A 21498-nucleotide genomic window follows, 5' to 3' on the forward strand; every position below is an offset into this window, starting at 1 on the left:
GTAAATGACCTGAGTAAATGCTGACATGCTACCAGCTCCAGGCATGTTGCTCTGCAGCTCAGCCTGACCTCTGACCTCCCTGTGGAGGGTGGAGGGAGGGGGTGGGGTGTGACAGAGACGAGATTAATTTCTTTGTTGTAATCAATAACATGAATAAAGTACTTACAGGAAAAGGATATAACCTAGATAGTCGCTACTGCTGTCTGCATTTCTGCTCCATAATAACACAGAGTCCATCTGTAGATGACCTTGTTGATAATGTTCAGTCTAAGCAGGTGATTCATTGACTGTTTTGTGTGTGTGTGTGTTGGAGGATGGGCAGCCGTGTCGGGGAGTGTAAAGCTGTCACCGCATGCCACATTTTTCTCTGCATACACCCAGGCAGTTATCAAAATTAACATCTATTCTCCTGCTGCTGACACAGTGGTGAGCTCTACATCTGGAGTGTGTGCAGAAGTGTTTTCACACAGCAGCAGCAGCAGCAGCACAGAAACCAATTAATCATGAGTTTTTTTCTTTTTTTTTAATCTGTTATAGAAAAAGAAGGACTTGCATTGGCTCGGCTCTCGCTGATATTTTCGGTACAATACCCATATTTTCTTTTGTCAAGCAGTGGTTTATAAAAATGCTTCCCAGCTCAGCAAACACTGGCAAGACAGATATGACACAAAAGCAATAAAAAAAGCTTTTTGAATTCTTTGTGGATCCCCCTGCAGTGGACTTGCTTGAGGTGATGCACACACACATGCAGGCTCTCTCTTTGATGAGGCAGGCAGTGAGAGGGGTGTTCCCAGGGAGCTGGAAGCTGCAGAGATACAGACTTAGATGAATCGATCGGGTTCCACTCCTCCTGCAGTTGCTATAGCAACGCCCAAGTCTATCCACACATATCCCACGTCAAGATATCGTCAAAGCATGGCGATGAGAAATGAAGCAGACTTGCCAAACATGGCAGAGAATCGAGTGGAAAAAATCTTCCATAAACATCAAGCTCAAGTTTACCTTTTTTTATTCCCTTGTTTGCTACAGAATTCAAATTCTTTGTGAGAAATGGGTGAAAGACATGTCAAAGTGGTTCTGTTTTCCATATTTTAGAGCATGAATCCTCAGTTCACATCTCAGTTCACATTGCATATTTTGTTGATGTAGGAAATTAGAAACTGTGGTGGTCTTGGTTGCAACCACGCTAATATCTAAAGTGCAAATGTGCCTCAAATTTAACATATTAGTATGTTCTTCTCATTTATCGTCCCAGGAAGTTAGTACAATCTCTTACCCAGAATCCCACTTTCTCCCCTCCATCCTACAGATAGCATCCCAGCAGACTTAAAGGACCCTTTCTACACAGACCAGTATGAGCAGGAGCATCTGAAGCCTCCCGTGGCCAGCCTCCTGCTCTCCGCAGACCTCTACTGCAGGGCCGGCAGCCTCGTCCTGAAGAGTGACACAGCCAAACCCCTGCTGGGCCACGATGCCGTCATTCAGGCGCTGGCTCAGCGTGGACTCTACGTCACCGACCAGGAGAGGCTGGTCACCGAGAGGGACCTTCGAAAGAGGCCTCTGCAAATGGTAAGAGAGATTTGTAAATCCTCTTTTTTTTATTTCAGGGGTGCTGACGAGATAGCGGTTGGGATATACAGTAAATTAATCATTTTGCTGGCTTGTACGCAAAAACATTTTGCCTTGTGAGAATCAAGTTATTAAGATGTCATTGCGGTCATCACATCTAGGAACTCATCCAACTCTTTTTTGTGAATACCCAGCAGTAGAATTTGGCACCAGTCCTGTACCGTACAGTGATAGCGTCCTTCCGTTTCCTCTGAAACATATTTCATGTGTCTTTCCTCATTCCATCATTCCACCCAGCTTGTCTTTTAAACTCTAATCAACCAGGAAAGAGGACATTCTGGAGAACAGGAAGTGGTGACATTCACATATTTTTGCATGCACTCATGTACAAGTTGGTTGATTGGGTATGTTGCTGCATCCTAACTCTATAAAGTCTAAACTGCGGATAATAACAACAATTTTACACATTTTATGAAACAGATAATACAAAATCATTACAACCCAGTGAACAAGTGCATCAAACCAACACAGCAACAACGGATAACCAGTGAAAACAAAAAACAGAAGGGGTGTTATTTATTCACTTCTCCTGATACAAGTTTTTCAAAACCTGTCTAGGGATTGAAACCAACAATTAAACAGCACAAGCTGACTGCGACCTCAAGGCACCCACTCATCTCTCACTGTCTTTATGGCTTTGTGTTGGAGCTCACTTCAGAGTTGACTTTACAGGCGTCCTGTTGAGTGAGAATGAGGGATCCTCATTATTTGGGGGCGAAGTCTCAATAGGAGGCTTTATTGCTTCAGTGAGTTGCAATTGAGATACGATTAGCACACAGTTTGCCTGCAGTCTGTTAGTAGAGTCTTGCTGCTTTTAATTTCCCTTCTATGCAAATACAAAAGTTATTTAAGTTTGGTCAGGGTTTACATTCCAAGCACTTTGTTTTGTGAAGACAACAGGTATTTTAGTACAATCGTATCTCACATTGTGTGTGTCCATGCTTTCTATAGCTTCTTAACACGACAGCACCCACAGCTTGTGCCATGAACCTGAGGGATTGTCATGTATTACTGTCTGGTCTGCAGGATTACTGACTTTATTTTCTAGTCCAAAGCTGAATAAGGGTTTTACATTTGATTTTAACCCGGTTTCAACAGTTCATGACTGAGTGGTGTGCCAGAAAGTGACAGTGTGTGTTTGTGTTTGTGTGTGTGTGTGTGTGTGCGCGTGACTAAGCAGGTTGTTGTTGTTGAATGTGAAAATGAGCTGCTAGAGGAGTGTGAAACTACCTTCTGCCATTTCACTTTCCTTTCAGGGTATTTTTATCCTTATATTCTTCCCCCTCTGCCGCCACCGCCCCAACATCATCCCGTGCCTCCCTTTGCATCCATCTTGCCCTTCAACCCATAACATTTCCCAAACACCTTCCATCTTCCGTCCCTTTTCATTCCCATTTCCTTACTTTACTCCCACATCTTCGCTCCATCTTTATTCATTCCTCCTCTTTTAGCATTCCTCCACTCCTTTATTATCCATCATTTTCATTAAAATGACCTTAATTTACCTCGTATCGCAATCTGGTCTCACGCCAAAGGGTGTAATAGACCCGTCTGTCCACCAGAGGATAGCGTGTCAGCGTCACGTTTTGCCTCGTCGAGGCGTGAATATTATGTGTATGAAGGTGCAGTACTAGCAGGGGGCAACAAAACCACTTAGTACGGTTAAGGAAAAACGGCATGGTTGGCCTTAAAAAAAAGTACGAAAACTAAGTACAATGCATATGAGAACAACGTAACATAAGTATGGAAAACACGTGACAAACGGCACTAACGTAACTTACAAAACAAAACACCGGTCTCCTGGTTGAAAGTCCTGTGTTTGTTGGACCCATCCACCTCCCCAACCGCCCTCCACAAAACAGTTTTACATGTTATATATCTGTGCTGTAGACGGTTCACGTGGATTACCTGCTGCTGCACATTGGAATGACAGCTCAGTTGGGGATCATCTATTATTTAGAAACTGCTTCAGCATCTAACGAAGGGTTGACAAGGTGACCAGAAGCTGTGCAGGCTGAGCTCTGCGTGTGGGGGTGTGGAGAGTCTGCGAGAAGAGCAGGGAAAAGAAAACTTCTGGAAGAGGAATGGAGGCTGGTTTGATGGTTTGATAGGCTGTCCTGACAGGAAAACATCACTGGTTTTACTCCTGAAGCAGACTGTGAAAGAGCAAAGAGACTGAGCACCTCTACGGCTCTTCTAACTGTAAGCTGCTCTGGATAAGATCCAGCAGTGTCATTAAATGCTGCTTCATGGCATTTTAAGCATTTTTTTTTTTTAACTCGGCAGTTTGCATAAGAATTTTCAGAGCAAGCAACTTCAGCGGATGTTGGAGGGAGCTTTAGTAGGTCAGTCAGCAGCAGACTAAGATGTCTTGTCTGACACATGTCACAACCGAGAACATGCACTGACATTTTCAGTAGGTTGCCAAACTGACTTTGCATTTTAATGTTGTTTTTCTGTCCCCCCTCTGTCACCATTCTGCCCACTCATCCTTCTGTCTTCAGCCATGTGACGGATCCCCACATGTGAGGATGATCGCAGTATAACCGCCCACTCAGTCGCCTACACACATTCTGTATCGCTGACGCTCTCCCCCACCTGTATAGTGCTGCTGCTCACGGAGAATGAGGGAGGGATGTGGAGGTGGGCTGAAAGAGAGATCTGAAAATATTATTCTAGCATTACACATTACAGCCCACGTGAAGCACCGCTGCAAGCATTGTAATAAGCTCAAATGGATTATCAAAAGGCTGTGAATGCTAGTTCTCGATTCAGTGCTGTGTGATCAGCGTTGTTCAAATCACACAAGGAACAATCAAAATAATGAAAATGAGTTGCATGTCGGTTTCTCCAGATTGTTTTTGTGCAGCTGTGATCAGGGAGTAATATAGCAGTTGAGCACCATAACCAGCAAATAAACATTATTGAATTAAAGACCAATATCTTGGCTTGATGAATCAACATCCGGATGTAAAGAGACGTCACACTGAGTGGGAGGGGAATGACGTCAAGATCCAAAAAAAACAAGGAATGAATGAAAATAAATTCTGTGCATGAATGTCGACACGTGAATGTGTGCAAGTGTGTTGTTAAGTGCATCCTGAGTGTGTGCAAGAACCTAATTGCACAATGTCTAGTGGCATAGAAGTGTAATGTATGGTTAATATATAGAAACAGTGGTTGGTATTTAGTATTTTACGTAAAGGAACGGTGTGTAGCATTTATGGGGATCTATTGGCAGAAATGGAATATAATAATCATAATAAGTATGATTTCTTTAGAGTATAATCACCTGAAAAACAAAACCAAACACTGGCTGTAGATAGAGCCATTCACGTGTCCGCGTCGGCCAATGTAGTTCTCCTACACGCTTGACACACGGGAGAAATTTAAGTTGGTTGCAGTCTGCAACCTCACCACTAGATGTCGCCAGATCCGACACACTGCACCTTTAAAGGGGAGATATGGGCACATACATTTGGGTATCTGGAAAATGTGAAATAAGACAACCAAGTCAGTTTTTTATGGGCTGCCTTATCAAAAAACATGCAATTCAACAAGCCATTCAGATTTGGCTCCCCTTCCTATGTCACATTCAGGCTCATTAGAATATATCGCCCACAGCTTGAGAACTACCTTTGCGATGGTGCACCATATTTTTTTCGCAAGCCAATCAGAGCAGACTGGGCTTTTTCTGGAGGGGCCTCAAAGAGACAGGCGCTAAAAGGGAAGCGTTAATACAGGTATATTCAGACAGACAGTATGAGAAAAAGAATGTGTTTTTTGAACATTAAAGACTGTAAACATGTTCTAGTAGAAACCCAAAATACAAGTATGAACCTGAAAATGAGCACGATATGTCCCCTTTCATTTATTCTGGGTTGTTTCGATCAACATGAACACTCGTTTGCACCAACGCTCTGCTCCTCGTTCATACAGTCTGCTGGATACAGAGCAGCCCCACTGGAGCACTGATGGTTAATTGCCTTGCTCAAGGGCGCATCAGCAGTGATAATGATAAAAGGGACAAGCAATGTTTTTTCCCTTCACTGGGTTCAAATTACCATTGCAAAAATGCAGGACTGCTGTTTTGGATTTCAGTAGATGGTAGGTGTTTATGAAATACATTAAGTACAAGAGAGTAAATCCAGCCTTTTCTTGGGGAATCTTAAGCAGGATTTCACGCAGTCTGGTAACGCAGAGGTAGGCGACCTCACTTGGAATAAAGACTGCATCTGCGAACATCATATAGGATAACAAATATTTTATTCTGAAATAAAACGTATTTAGGAAGAAGTCACAGTCACTATTTCACACAAGAAATACCAATAATGTTAGAAGGCTATTGTTTAGACCATCATCTAAACTGACCACATGACGAAATGTGCCACGATCTGAAGCTGCCTCACCACTAACAGTCTCCTGGAGAAAAGCCCGTCGATCAGACACAGGATAGTAACTTCGGGATGCTCTTTACTTCCTTGACCTCGTCACGGTGAGGATCAATGCTCTTCCAAGCTGCCGAACCTTGAATGTCAGCTTTAATATTTAATAAAGCTGAAGTAAATGGGTCATGTTGATGCCAAGAGGTTTTAATGTCCTGTATAAATCACTCTTATCATGGCGGTATGCTTTAACTACTGAGAGTAAGAGGCATAGCACCTTATATGGTTTCTAAGTTGCTTTATAGGCTATAAGGAGACTGTGTCTGTGACTGTATGTCAGAAAAGCTATAAAGCAGACAGGTTTACAGTCACACTTATGTTAGAGAACGCTTTCAAATCCAACCCTAATTGCAAATGCATCTCTAATGTATACATAAACCGATTTATTCTGTAGTTGTTGTTGAAACCATGCTGCTTTAGAGTGAAACCACTGGATTTTTTTTTTTAAATGTATTGTAAGCCTTATGGCAAATTAATTACAGTACCATAATGTGGAAACAATGGGAGTTGTTTCCACATTATGGTACTGTAATTAATTTGCTGGCTTGTTTGCCAGTCGTAGTACATTTAAGGCACCGCACGGAGTAACACAGAAGATGTTTTAGCACGTTATTTAAACATTCTCTTGTTAACTTGAACTCATTTAGCCTAACCTGTAGTGAGGACCATGCCGAAAAGGAATGACCTGGTTAATTGTTGGTGACATATTACAGCACAGGCCCGTCACATTAGCTGTGTAACAAAACAGAACATGTGTACACAAACACTGCAGCAGCTCCCGATAAAAAATCACTCTTATTCAGTTATTATTATTGCTTAATGATGTTATGACTTGTCAATATCAGAGGTCCCCCTATATTAGTGTTGTCACGCAGGCACGTCTCATACACTGTTTTTTAGCTATCCCTACGAAAGATAATGCACTGCAATTCGTATATATCCCAAAAATCAATTTGTATTTAAGTCACGTAATCGACTGTTAAACGCCGCATAGGGAGAAGGTCGGGATGGATGGGTCGGTCAATATGGTGTTTATACCCCCGGTGAAACCACAAGTCAACGTTGATTTATTAGTCACGTAACTTCCGTACTCAAGTTACACCATGTCCATAATTATTTTAACCCAAACCACAATCTAAGTAGTTGTGTTGCCAAGACCTAACCAAATTGTCTCCTGTTAAGACCAAAGTTTATTTTGAAAAGACTGTATGCATGTAACGAGCGGAAATTGACACATGTAGCTGGATATTAGCAGGAAAACACACAAAAAGTGAGTAAAACTTTTCATGAGATATCAAACAAACCGTTGTATGAGGGTGCGTTGATACTGACATCTCTAACTTCAACACAATACCTTGAAAAATATCAATATTCAATACCATTTTTGATACCACTGGGGGAAATTATCACAACTCTGAGTGCATATTTTTTTTATTTTTGTTGAAAGATAATAGCTTTGTGTGTGTGTGTCAGGAAAGTGCAGCTGGTACCCATGTATCAATTCTGCGGAAAATGAGTGTTGTACATAACCGTTTCAAATATCCATTAATATGTATCGATATCTTTGACGAAACTATCCTATATAGATATAAAGTGTAATAGATGTAAATGTAAAAGCCTTTTTTTTTTACTACCAATCATTCATCAGGCATTTCTAATATTGTTGTAAATATAAACGTGAACAATCACTACATATACATTTTAATATATAAAGATTATTAATATAAATTGGCAGTTCAGTTCATTGATTCATCAGCTCCTGTGTTGCATCATGGATGAATAGAGGTGGATACACTTCCTCCTGTTACTCTCCCTCTCTTCTGCTTCCTCCATCACAACCCCTATTGGGCAGGCGCTCCGTTGCCATGGTTACACTCCAGTAGGCAGGGTGTTGTGTGTAGGTGGGTGCGAGAGTGGGGGTGCTTATGCTTGCATATGTTGTATGCGCAGTCTGTGCTTGTTATGTGCAGCTATGTACTGAGAGAACACTGCCGCGCTCTGAGGCAGAGAATACTGAAGAGCTGGATGCGTTCAAACAGGCAGATGGCATTTCTAAGATGCTGCATCACACACACACACACACACACACACACATACAGTGAAGTACAGAAAGCTAACCTGAGTACCAGCCAGGCAGAAAAAAATACTTCCCGACATCAAACTAGCTTCCTATGTCCCTATTCTCTTCCTCCACTCTTGATCTTACGAACAAAGACGAGCTGAAGCAGCAGGGTGGAAGGGAAGCCCATCCAAGTACTTTCTGTCCTCGGCGAAGTCACAGCCAGTATGTAATGCTCAATGCCAGCGGCGACACAGGCAGCACAGTATGGATGGGTAGGCAGCGACCGAGCACATTATGTGATGTCCTGAGTCCTGAGCATCTTTCTGTACTGGCTACAGTTAGACTGTGTATTAGGGCTGATATGTTTTGTCTGTTTGTGTTTTTAATTTAACCTTTTCCACTCCACCCCTCTTTACCATAGACCCATTTTTGTCTTCTTTTAGGGGGGGACAGGGGTCTCAGGGGATAGCAGGTCAGCACTATACTGTATGTCACACAGAACACCTAGAAAGCTGGGAACTTGAAGATTAATTTTAGGTGAAGCTCAGCACTGTGTGTCAAGTTGTTCTATCCACAAATGAGAAATAAAACATAATGAATTAATTTTTAATTAAAATACATTGTGAAAGTGTATGAGCTTAGAACATTATGATAGAAGTATATGATGATCATTCCCATGCTAAGTTATGTCTCATAAGTTGTTGCAGCGGGTTGATACCATTTGTTACACAGATTTGGTGCTAAATTTAACCATTTTTACCACCCGAGAATTGATAAAAATGATCAATAATCCCTCGAAAATACCACATTAGACACCAAGACCTTGAGGAACACCATAGAAAAAGCCATGCTGTGATTTGGTATCAAACCTTTTGACATTTGGAGATTTCTGCAAGAATTGCATTTTCTGGCGATTGGATGGTGAGCATCTATGTTCTGGAAACTGCTCAGAAACCCCCTTATTGTCAATATAGACAGGAAAGCCATCCATCCTCTGAATGCCTTAGGTCTTTAGTTTGTGGTTGTAAAGTTTCATGAGGCTGTGATTATCCTAGAGGTCACCACAGGTCCTTTTATACAGTGAAGTCAAGTTTAAAAAAGTCTCACTACAAGTCTCACTACAATGAAATGGCTACTATGGGAACTAACATCATCACACATGAGTATAACTGGGCTCATTGGATCGACAAGAGTCTCAGCTTTACAGTGATACCCAATTTATGTAATCCCAAGAATGTTTAGGAACCCCAGTATGCAGATATTTTCAAAAACACCATTTTAGAATAGGTGACAGTAACACAATACTGCATTAAAAATACTGCATGGTTTTTGCCCCACACTGCAAGTTATTATCATAAAGTAGGCATGTCTGTAAAGGGGAGACTCGTGGGTACACATAGAACCCATTTCCATTCACATATCTTGAGGTCAGAGGTCATGCCAGTTTTTCCTCGCCAAAGTTTAACCTAACTTCTGAGCGTTATTTAGCCTCCTTCCCGACATGGTAGCATGACATGGTTGGTGCCAATGGATTCATTAGGTTTTCTAGATTCATGTGATATTCCAGCTCTAAAACTGAACCTGCTACAGCCTCTGAAAGACGGTAAAGTCAGTTGAGGGCGCCAGCACCCTCAAGGAGCGGAAGAGGTTAAAATATTGTATCTGCAAAGAAGAAACAGTAATGCTAGAGGCCTTCGAACAATGCAAAGAGGAAAACATGCTTAAGCTTATGTCCCATATCAGCTGATACAGTACAACACAGGTCAATAGCCAGTGATTGCTTTTTAACCCAGTACTGTTTAATTTCTTTTGTACTGAAAAATACCGTGGTAATTAATTTGTCATTCTAGTATGAACTATGTTTCCAAAGTACAATAAGTGAAACAAAATGTGTCTATTGTAATGAAGGAGATTGTGTGCTCCTGTGAGTCTGTGAGTTTTGTTTTCAGAAGCTCCTGGTAGGGTTATCCAAAGACAAATTGATCCCAGTTGAGGGGCCAGACTAAGAATAATTCAAAGACATCTACTCTATGGATCGGCGTCTTTGGTCTCCTTTGGGGCCAGGTCTAGGAGGGGAGATTTCAGGTGAGAGCCTGAAGAAATAACCTGCCTCATAGACAGACATGTTGAGAAAGAAAATATGCGGTAGTAAAGTAAGGATGTCTTTTTCAGTGCAAGAGACACAACACCTACAAGTTCCCAGTTCAGTGTTGGAAATGTGGAAGATTATATATAGATTATACACACACAGGTGTCCTCACTTGTTTGAAAATAAATTATTCTTTATTACTATTTTGCACATTGTGAAAAAGTATAATACTCTGTTAAATGTGCACATCTTTACCCATGTTAGTATTTAAATGCTATATATTCTGATCTGGTGTAATGGCTCAGTAAGCTTATTATACTAATAGAGAATGTAGAGCCGGGGATTTCATGACAAATCGTTCTCACTCTACATATCTTAAAATATTCACCTGGTTCTCCTTATTACTGACATTACGAATGTCGGTGAGTCTATAATAGCACTTAATCCGCAGTGAATTTATGCTGCTACACATTTGGCCTTGTGCACCAGCTTAACACAGGAATCTCATTTACTAAGATTAAATTAAACAAGCGTTATTATTATTGGTTATACAATTGCAATTTATGTAAATATAAATTAATTAAAACATCAAACATGATTTTGAAATGTCCCGACAGGACAACAACACAATAATATGGCAATAATGGATTCAACATTTAAGTGAAGTGACTTCCATCAATAAATTCACTGCATTAGCTTTGATTGTTGCATACAGATGTTTATAAAAACACACCAAAGCTAATAATATAGAATACAATACTCTCTGTCTCTCCACATAAGTAGACGTTTAGCACAACTTGCAGCCAGAAGACCGACAACCAGGACCTGAACTGGGTTAAAATCAGGCAACGCTCTGCAGATAATCTGCAGCACTGTGTGCTCTGCTTTGTTGAAGCCCCAGTTTTAGGGTGCTTACAATGAGATCGCATATAACGTGAAATGGAGACTATCACATAAAGAGAAATGCGAGCTTTTGCACAGACAGTGTATGAGAATACACAACTTTTAGAAAAATTAGGAATTATGCATTGTATTTAGCTAAAAGCAAACTTCCTTGTGTGCACCAGGTAAATGTTTATGTAAAATGAGTGGTATTTCCCTTTAAGTGAAATCAAACACTCTTTTCTCACTATCCACACATGAAACAGTTTGAACCCAGAGGGCCTTTTCAAACATGATGGAAGGATTTGGAGAGCAGGCGTATCTCCAGGCCGGGTCAACGCTGGCTGGTAGCCGCGATCGTGTCCCCAGATAGTGTTCTAAGGTTAGCTTTGAGGTTTCCATATAATTACTAGGTTGGGTTTGGAGCATATGGAGGGGGAAGGTATTCTGCTTAAAAGCTCCACTCCCACATGTGATGCCAGACCTCACAGTTGGTATTTTGTGCTTCCTAAAGTGAGCATGGGCCTGTGTGTGAGAGCGTTTTTTATTTCTGCTCACGATTGGGCCAGCTGTTAAAGGAGTTGTGCCGTCCCTCCGTTGAAAAAGGAAAGACTTTAGAGATAAAAGACAACAAGAGGAAGGAAGGATTTTTGATAATTGCGTGGGAAAATGTTTCCAAATTCCAAATGCAGTTCTGTGTCACTGTAACAGTTTAAATGAAATGCAGCATTACCAGTGTGACTGGTGGTTGATGTGTTTGACTGTGTTTCCTGGGAACAGTCATGATTCAGCAGTTTCAACCACAGGTGCGTTCCCCGTTCACATGTTTTCTGTCTCCATCACTAGCAAACATGACTGTTTCTCGTTGTTTGAGTAGACTACACAAGTATCCCTGAGGAGTTTACTGACCTCTTCCACTCCGTCTTTATTGTCTTTCAGATGTTGTAGCAAGCTCAGTTTTAGAGTTAGGCTAAATTTTGGCGAGGAAACACTGGCTTGATCATATTCAAAGGGATCTCTTAACCTCTGACCTCCAGATATGCGGATGAAAATGAGTTCTATGGGTACCCAGAAGTCTCCCCTTTACAGACATGCCACCTTTATGATACTCCCATGCAGCTTGGGAGAAAAACCATGCAGTGTTTTGCATGCAGTATGAATGTGTTACTTTTGCCTATTCAAAAAATGGTGTATTTGAATATTTTTGCATACTAAGGTCCCTAAACAGTCTGGGAATTGCATAAATTGGGGTATGACTGTAAAGCTGAGACTCTTGTGGATCCAACGAGCCCAATTATATTCATGTGTGATGATGTTAGTCCCCGTATTAGCCATTTTATTGTAGTGAGACCAATTTTTTTAAACTTGACCTCACTTTATAATATGATCTCCCAGCTTCATGAAACTTTACAACCACAAACTAGAGACCTAGGACATTCAGAGGATAGGTGGCATTCCTATCTATATTTACAATAAGGTGGTTTCTGAGTAGTTTCCACAACAGAAGTGCTCGCCATCCAATCGCCGAAAAATAAAATTCTTCAGAAATCTCCAAATGTCAAAAGGTTTTGACACAAAATCCCAGCATGGCTTTTTCTGTGGTGTTCCTCAAGGTCTTGGTGTCTCAATGTGGTATTTTGAAGGGATTATTGATCATTATTATCAATTCTTGAGTGGTAAAAAATGGTTAAATTTAGCACCAAATCTGTGTAACAAATGATATCACCCCAAACATTGCTGCAACAACTTATGAGACATAATAGAGCATGGGAATGACCATCATACACTTCTATCATCATGTTTTAAGCCCTTATACACTTTCAAAAATGTATTTTAATTAATTAATTGATCATTTTTTATTTATTTCCGATTTATGACTAGAACGACTTGACACATAGTGCTGAGCTGCATCTCAAATTAATCTTCAGGTTCCAGCTTTCAGATGATATACACCACTTCTATGTGACATCTACTGTTGACCTGCGATCTCCCCCTAAATACACCTTGTCCCCCCAAAAAAAGGGTCTATGAAAAAGAGGGGTTGGAGTGGAAAAGGTAAGGGCAGTGCTGCTTTTTCCTTTAACTGTACTGTACTTGTGATGACCTTCTAAAGAGACCAGAGAGAGGTACAGCTGAGAGCTTTTCCATGTCCAGCTGAGTTGGCGTGAAGTTACCTGAAGCTAGACAGATTCAATTTTTAGACTTATGCCTCGGCCGTGGAGCCTCTGGGCCTGGACTGGAGAGCTGTAATGCTAAAAGCAGACTGCATTTCAATATTACATCACCCCTGAGCTAATGTTGAATCCTTGTTTGTGTGTGTGTGTTTCCTCAGTCCTGAAGAGGTCGAGGAGACTGCAGTGCAGAAATTTGATAATTCAGGTTTGTTCAATTCAGGGTCACTCTCTGCTCCCACTTTTTTTTAAGGAAGTTTCTTTAAAAACTTTGTGGATTATTATATATAATCAACAAAGCCTTGCACTCCAATAAAAACAGGCAGAGACTGATCATTAGTTGCGAACCATTGGAGCCCCTTAAAGCTTTTTACTGTAAGTCACAGTAAAGACATTACTGTAAGTCATTACCTCAACCTCATTTTGCAGTGGAATAAAGTCAATGTAACCATTTCACAGAAACATTTCCCAGAGATCCTTTATGGTAATGGTGAGGTAGTGTGAGACGAAGCATTGTGCAATCCTCCGCTACCTGGTTCAGGCCACAACAAGCAGCCCAGAGCTCCGACAATAGAGATTTTAGTTTATCTACAACAGACACACAACGACGACGAGGTGAAATACATCACACGGCATCTTTTGTAGGTCGCTGCGGTTTGTTTTTGTACATTTCTTTTGTGCAATGTTAAATCGGGCTTCTACGGTGGATTTTCATCTCCCCCTCTTTCACCGAGAAGCCGTATTAAAGATGAACAGTGTTTGCTTATCTTCCCCGGGTGGAAATACAGAGAGGCATCAGTGTAGCGGCACAATAAAAACAGGATATTGACCGTGAAGGAGCATCTTCTTACGTCATGGGAAATCAAAACAAGATTTATGGACTGTAATCAGCTTTGATGAGAAAGCGAAAAATGTTACCGAATGGTCCATAGCACCATAGTCAGCATATGATGAAGGCAGTGTCTTGGGGGAAGCAGAGATTAAGGCCAAACTCCATTCGCTCCTTACATTAATGTAAGTTCCATGTGACTACCGGTACAAACAAAAAACTAAACTGCTCAAACTAAGATAGACATTTAACATTGTCATACAGACATTAACAACTTAGGTTACGTTGTATTTAGGATCAAATCTACCCTTGTCTAGTTTAGAAAACAGTAGACATGTTCATTTGATTGCAAAGTGTTGTATATTTACAGTATATTAACATATATATTTATTATTTTTTACCCATATCAGCAGCTATAACCCCATAATAATCTTCAACTGTGCAAATTACTGTTTTATTCTGATATTAATAGTGCATTTATTTATACTGTACATTTAAACTTATTTATTTATAGGCTACTAGTTTTGCATTTTTACACACTTAATAATAGATTCCATTTTTCAGCATTATTATTTGCAATATTATTATATATTGTAGTATATATAATTTACATATTTATTATTTATATTTTCTTATACATTTTCTATGTTATATATATAATGTAATTTAACCCAATTAGTAAATAAGCAACATTTTCCCCTCTCGCAGCCTCATAGATTCCCTCAAGCAAGGCATTTGAACCCTGAACGCTCCAATGGGGTTGCTCAGTGGCCAACAGCGGAAGACCGCTCCGAGGTGTGGATATGTACAGCTGTATGAATATGAAGTAAAGCGATGCTGAAGTAAAGCACATGTGCTCAGCGAACCTAAAGGTTAGAAAACATGACGTCATGGGATATCACATAGGAAACAAGCTTATTGCAAACGACTGGCAGGTCTGCTCTAACAAGAAAGGTTAACCCTTTCTTTGGGCAGCCTCTTTTTCGCTTCCCATTCTTCTTCTACTCCTTTTGTCCAACCACTACCACTCTGCATCCATCCGGTTACTGGAGCCTTTCTTCTTCCTTCTAGCTTTCATCTGACATTTCCACATGGTCAGCTGATCCTTCACTGACCATTTCTCTGAGCGTTACACAGTACAGCAGCTCTTACTCAGAACTAATTCAGTCGTAGCACTCTCTCTGCTATATCTGCTTTGTGAGCACTGAGTGAAGAGGACCTTTTAATAGAAGCATTTTCCACATTCATTCAAATAGAATGACACAGTTTTCATCTATTTTGATGCAACAAGGAAGCTCTATTGAACGGTCAGCTGATAAACTTTATCAGTATTGGTTTGTTTTATAAAAAATCATATAATCATATGATGGCATCTACTTATTGTTTATTTACAGACTCACTGCACATTTACAACAGATCAGTAACAGATCAGGTTGGAAGCCTTGGCATTGATTTATAAAGCACCACTGCTATTATCCATTATATTAGTAAGGAGTAAGTGCCATTTTAGCCTCACGACGTTTTATCCTGCCATAAAGTCAGTGGTTGAAATGCTCAATAATTTCACGTTTTGTAAATTTGGGACCATAAAAATGGATATGCAGAAAATGTCAGCCTCTCCGTCAGCCATTCAGACACCCATGTTCCTTGCAATGTCATCACTTTGAAGTACAAGTCAACAACTTGAGTGAAACTCATTACACCCTTTAGTAAATTGATGTTAAAATATCAAAATTGAAGTGTTGTGACCGTGACAGTTTTCGTCACGGTCAGCATGTTTTGAAAATGGCAAGAGGAAAATATGTGTCAGTCATACTCCCAAATACGTAAGTCCTCTCCCCCATGATTTCAAGCAGTTCCAAATACTGAAACATGTTTTAAGCTTTTTGTCGATATCCAAGTGTTGAAAATACTAAACATAAATTTCATAAATGATGCCCTGAATTGTATTTTCTTTCAGGATTTAATAGAAAGTATGTCAAAATAATTAGATGTTTAGTGACTCTGTAAACTGCCTCCTTTCCTCTGCATCACTCTTCATCGTCTTTGTAGGGTACTCCTCCTCCTCCACTGCTCTCTTCATCCATTTAGTTCTATTTGTAGCTGGTGTGGTTTGCAGAAAGGGAATGAAACTGTTGATTTCACACTTTTAAAGGTGCTAAACAACGATTTGCTATGTAAAGATATAGAGGAGTGTAATGACGTCCTGAGCAGAGAATGAAGTCAATCTCCCCCTCTGTGTGTGTTGTAATCAGAGCTTCTCCGTGCTTTGTTTATGTACAGTAACTGGTCTGTCAGTGCGTGCATGTTAATGCATGTGAGTCTATGCGTGTGTCCCACTGGCTAGCTAATCACCGCAGCTCTGCACTGTGCTTTTACGGAAGTTTAGGGATGTCACAGAAATGTAGTTGTCGATACAAATACCAGTGGAATTCCATGATTCTCGCTACTTAATTCAATACCACGGTAAAAAACAAAACAATAAATCCCACGTACTTCAACATACACACCTTTATTCCCGTGTGCATACTGTTTTTTTGTAAATTTATAATTAATCACGCCTCAAGATTCTCGCCAAAAACATTAGATTACAATTAAACACATCATGATAACGTTATAATTTACCTTTGGATACTATATAAACTGGGAAAAAAAAGTTTGGAAACTTGTGTTTGGTGGATTATTTCTCTGTTGTTTCAATGCTAATTGGCATTGTATTTTACATCGTTGGAAAGCCTGTTTATGTACCTTCACAATGATGTCCAACTTGTAAGGATCATGCATTTGTGGGATGAGCAGCACAGCTGATTATGTGGGTAGCGCCCAAGAAAAATTTGCCAAAATGCTCCTAAACCGACTTGGTTCCAAAGTATCGGTTCTTGTGACATCCCTAGGCTGTTACCACTGATAATGTCATCCCGACACACGGCGTAAGTATCATGCTGAAAAAGTTTATACAATTTATTCAAACTATCGTTAATTGCTAACATATTTGACATTTAAGTGCTGAAACAATCTGCTTTGTCACATTATAAAGTAGCCTATGCATGAACCCAGTGTCAAAAACACTGGAATCCTGGAATGAGCCTGTGGTCCTACACTACACACAACTGCCTGGTGTCGTTCAATAACTGCGGGTCTGTGGTCTAGTAAACAAGATTAGTTCTCCTTGTTGTCATTTTATCTCATCAGACCGCAGCCAATCCAAATCAATAACCTCAAATTGCACCAGCAGAAGGAAGGAAACAGGAGGTAAAAGACGCCTTTGAGGAATGACGCTGGTCCCTATAGGCCTTTTTAAAATTGGTCTTGCCAGGCGTTGATCATTTGTTGTGGAAATACAGGGCACACATTTGTAACTGTGCTCTACAGACTGATAACAGGATGTGTATGTGTTGTTTGTCTCTGGGATAATGTTTTACCATGTTTGGACAGGCTAAATGAAGGCTGATAGGAAACATCTTGGCAGTGTGTTATTAAATGGGATTGGTTTGCCGCTGGGTTGCCAGATCAGAGATAGTGGAAATCAAGCATTAAGCAGATTCATTCCACAAGAGTGAAGCAAACACTGCCTTATTATTAGCATAAAATGTCATGTTGTTTGTTAGCGACAGAGTGAGGGAACAACATCACTTTCACCATGAAACCCTCCGTTGACATGTTTAATACATTGTTCCTTTCCTGTGACTCTGGTGCACTGCGTCATCGTAGATCTTCAAGGGGCTGATTTAACTTTACGGCTGATCGGGGTTAGTTCACGGAAAACCTGGCGCTCAAGTATAAATATTTGGTGATTGATTCCTGGATGTGTGTTTGGTGGTTACACAAGACAAGATAGAGGGAGATAAAGGTAGGAGCCAAGAACATATCACCATGGTGCAGTAAAAACAATATTTTACTTTAAGATTTTCCACATTTGGCTCACTCACGTTGCAAATTGAAGTGATCGATTACACGTCAGTACAATATGTTCAATATGTAAACATGCGTATTAGAGCTGATATGACTGTTTTCTGACTATGAGGCTCTTCACCTCTGTACTGGTCTGCGTTGACCTAGAGAAATAGTGTTTTTAATGCTCATTATAAATTACTTTTTGCTGCTTTGAACTTGCCTTTCATAACATAGCATCTGTTTCATGATGTAACATAGCTAGTTAGCATGGGGGTAATTAGGCATCAGTCTTCAAAAATAAACTTACCAACTAAAAAGCAGCACAAAAGGGAGCGGAAGTATAGTCACTGAGCAAGTCTAATTATGATTTTAGAAAATTATGGTCATGAATAACGAAGTTAAGTTAGGGGGAAAGATGTCACATAGATCAGTCGTAGTTAAAGGAAGCAAAGGTTGACTGTTGGTAGCAATGAACACCTGTTTGAACATCATGCATTCATCCAACACCACAGCCTCCTACCTATGACTTTTTGCATTCTGATTATTGTTAATAACTTATGCACTCTAAATTCAGAGTATATCCGTTAACCCTAACTTGTGTAAGTGTGTTTAAACATAAAAAACATTAAAACAAATCACATATATAAAGTCATACTAATTGAATATTAATTGAACTGCTATGTCTGGTACTACTTCGTCCTCAATTTCTCTTACTTGTGTATCTGGTTAGCTATACTTGTACATATTCTCTGTATTTAGCTTAGTCGTTTGTACTTTTATAGATTGTCTGCATTGTCCATCTGTACTTTTATTGTGTGTATGTCTGTATTTTATTTTTTTTATGTTCAGGACCCCAGGAAGACTAGAGGCACATCCATGTGCTTCTAATGGGGATCATTAAATATATTAAAACAAACTAAACTAAATTAATGAATAATACAGATGTGCCTTTTGCATTTACACAGTTGAACGTTTTTGAAAAACACCATAGTCCGTCCACGGTAAGATGGACCATGGATGACCTTGTTTTTTGTTGGAACCCCCGACCAATGATATGACTAGTAGTGATTGCAGGAATATACAGAAATGACAAGAAACAAGGCAACATTGTGGATAAAGATTATGGAGGAATATGTGACAAGTTGCGTTCTGAAAAAACGACCATTTCACGGTTAAAAAACATAAACATTCCAGATGTGTCCGAGTTTATTTCCTGTTGCTGTTCATGTGAATGACATCAGCTGACAGGAAGTAAACACTGACAACGTTCGTAAACATATTTGCATATTGCAACATAGAACTGCAACAACACCTTTTCTTGTTCTGTCCCTTGTATCAAATTACACATCAGATTGAAACGTAATATTTCTAAAGAGTTCATGTTGGGAGCAAAGCCAAAATACAACCAGCAGTCAGTAATTAAGACGAGTCTAGTAGCTTAATATGGATGCCAGTTCTATTAATTTGACTCAGATGTCAAGAAAATGTCTTATTCAGGCTCTTAAAGGGTAGCAGTCGCTGTGAGCAAACTGGGTCTTGCAACCAGGGATGAAGGCACTTGTTTCCAGGGCAACAGCCACAAGGGAACGTCCGACTGACAACAGAGTTTCAGATGTATAGCGGAGGATTTACAGACCTGGTCCAATTCTATAAATCACTGCCCTTCCAGTGCCTTGCTCCCCATTCAGGGATATATATAGATTTTTTTTTTTTGCAGCGCTGTCTACCTTTCGCAGACTGGATGTGCCATTTTCAAACAACAGGTTTTAAGTTTAAGCTGCCGATTTGACCTGCTCAGAAACATATTTGCTGTCTAGCTCACACACTTCTTAATGGCTTGTTGGCAGTAATATGCAGGAAATGCTCATTTTGTTATCTGGATTCTGTTAAAGTATCAGATTTTCTGACAACTTAAAATGTTAGGAAAGAGGGATAACTGGTTGCTCAGCCGAAAGGCAAAAACTTGTCGGGTGCTCTTGGAAAATGGGGAAAAATCCGGATAGACAGGAAGTGGCAAGCAAGGAAGGAAATATATTAAATTCAAGCCCTGAAGAAGACCTACAGTGGTCGAAACATGTTGTCTTTTTTAATGATTTAGGTTCAGTTCCACTCAGAGCAAAGTGATCTTTCTCTTTAGTGTCACAGAAACAAGCTGGGCTTATTTCCTCATCTATCATTCTCTTATCACACACCATTTTACACTTCACCAAGGTGTTGATCATTGCACTTGTGTTTGACCTTTGAAGCTGATGACTGAGAGCATCGGCTAATATAATACTTCAAATATGCTATCTGCAAGAAACAAATCACTGTTGAGCATCTGCCAGTAGCATCAGATACCTCAAAGCTACTCGTTTTCACCCTCTAAAGCTTTGTCTGTGCTGTTTTCTCTTCCAGAGCGCTCACCTGGCAATGATCGACACGCTGATGATGGCGTACACAGTGGAGACGGTGAGCATTGAGAAGGTGATGGCCTGCATTCGTCAGTATTCTTCCCGCGACCCTGAGGTGGAAACACCTTATGACACAGAGGATGCAGTAACCACCTGGATCAACAAGGTGGGTAATGGTGTATATATATTTAACAAGGACAGATTGTAAGATACTGGCCTCTGGGGTTGTACCATATCATGAACTTTGAAGTGAGTCACCTTGTTCAGTATCTGTCCAAGCAGCAGGCTGGTGCTTATACTGTACACAGGTTACTGTAGATACCCTCGCTCACAGGCATTTTATCAATGTTGGGCTCAAACAGCTTGAGCTATGAACAGTGCACAGCAAGATATTACAGTCTAAAACACTGACCTAAATACCATCAAATCTGTTACATGTGCACCACTTAGTCTTCATGTCCTGAGCTCATACCATATGACGTGTACAGGTGAACTCGCAGCACATGAGAAAACATCCTTGAGGGCATAAGTGTTATTGAAACAAGGATTGCCAGGCGTTTACATGTGGCGTGTAAAGCATGTTCATGACTCACTGTAGGTGCAAGAGAAACATGAAAATATGGTGAAGTCACATGAAATGTTTGTGCTTTTTTTTTGACGATGGTGTGATTTACCATTATCAGCATCTTGCATGCAGTAGAGTATTGTGGCTGTTCTCATTAGCTAAGACACAAGGTGTTGAACACCAGCTCCTCGTGGCTCCTGGACCTCCCCGCCAAACTCTACAATTAAAATACAGAATCTTGTTTCAACTGACAAGGCTAGTACTGATACTTTTGTTTAGAGGCTGCTGTTAAGCTGCGTTTTGCATCTTTACCCTTATCTGCATTTTCAACTAGCAATTACAGTTATTTCAACCAATTAGAGAATTTGTATGTATTAGGAGCATAAGGAAATACAAATGTCCACTGAAACGCAGGCAGATTATTTGAGTGTAGCAGCACTATACGGCCGGTTCATGCATGTGCTTATTCAAACTCTTTAGCCTTAAAGCTGTTTCACACCATGCACGGATTTTTGGCCCAAATATTTGCATGGAAATTT

The 21498-nt window shown here is 40.2% G+C and overlaps 1 protein-coding gene across 4 annotated transcripts in view; it reads left to right on the forward strand.

Moving 5' to 3' along the window:
• Window positions 1-21498, forward strand: part of camsap2a (calmodulin regulated spectrin-associated protein family, member 2a) — a 59995-nt gene that overhangs the window by 5855 nt on the left and 32642 nt on the right. For all 4 annotated transcript variants that reach the window (XM_074634582.1, XM_074634583.1, XM_074634584.1 and 1 more), the window contains exons 2-3: window positions 1310-1569; window positions 20399-20560. In XM_074634582.1, the coding sequence (XP_074490683.1) occupies window positions 1310-1569; window positions 20399-20560 (422 nt within the window). The remainder of the gene's footprint in view (window positions 1-1309; window positions 1570-20398; window positions 20561-21498) is intronic.

This window comes from Sebastes fasciatus, chromosome 5 (assembly GCF_043250625.1).
Source record: "Sebastes fasciatus isolate fSebFas1 chromosome 5, fSebFas1.pri, whole genome shotgun sequence".
Taxonomy (NCBI): domain Eukaryota; kingdom Metazoa; phylum Chordata; class Actinopteri; order Perciformes; family Sebastidae; genus Sebastes; species Sebastes fasciatus.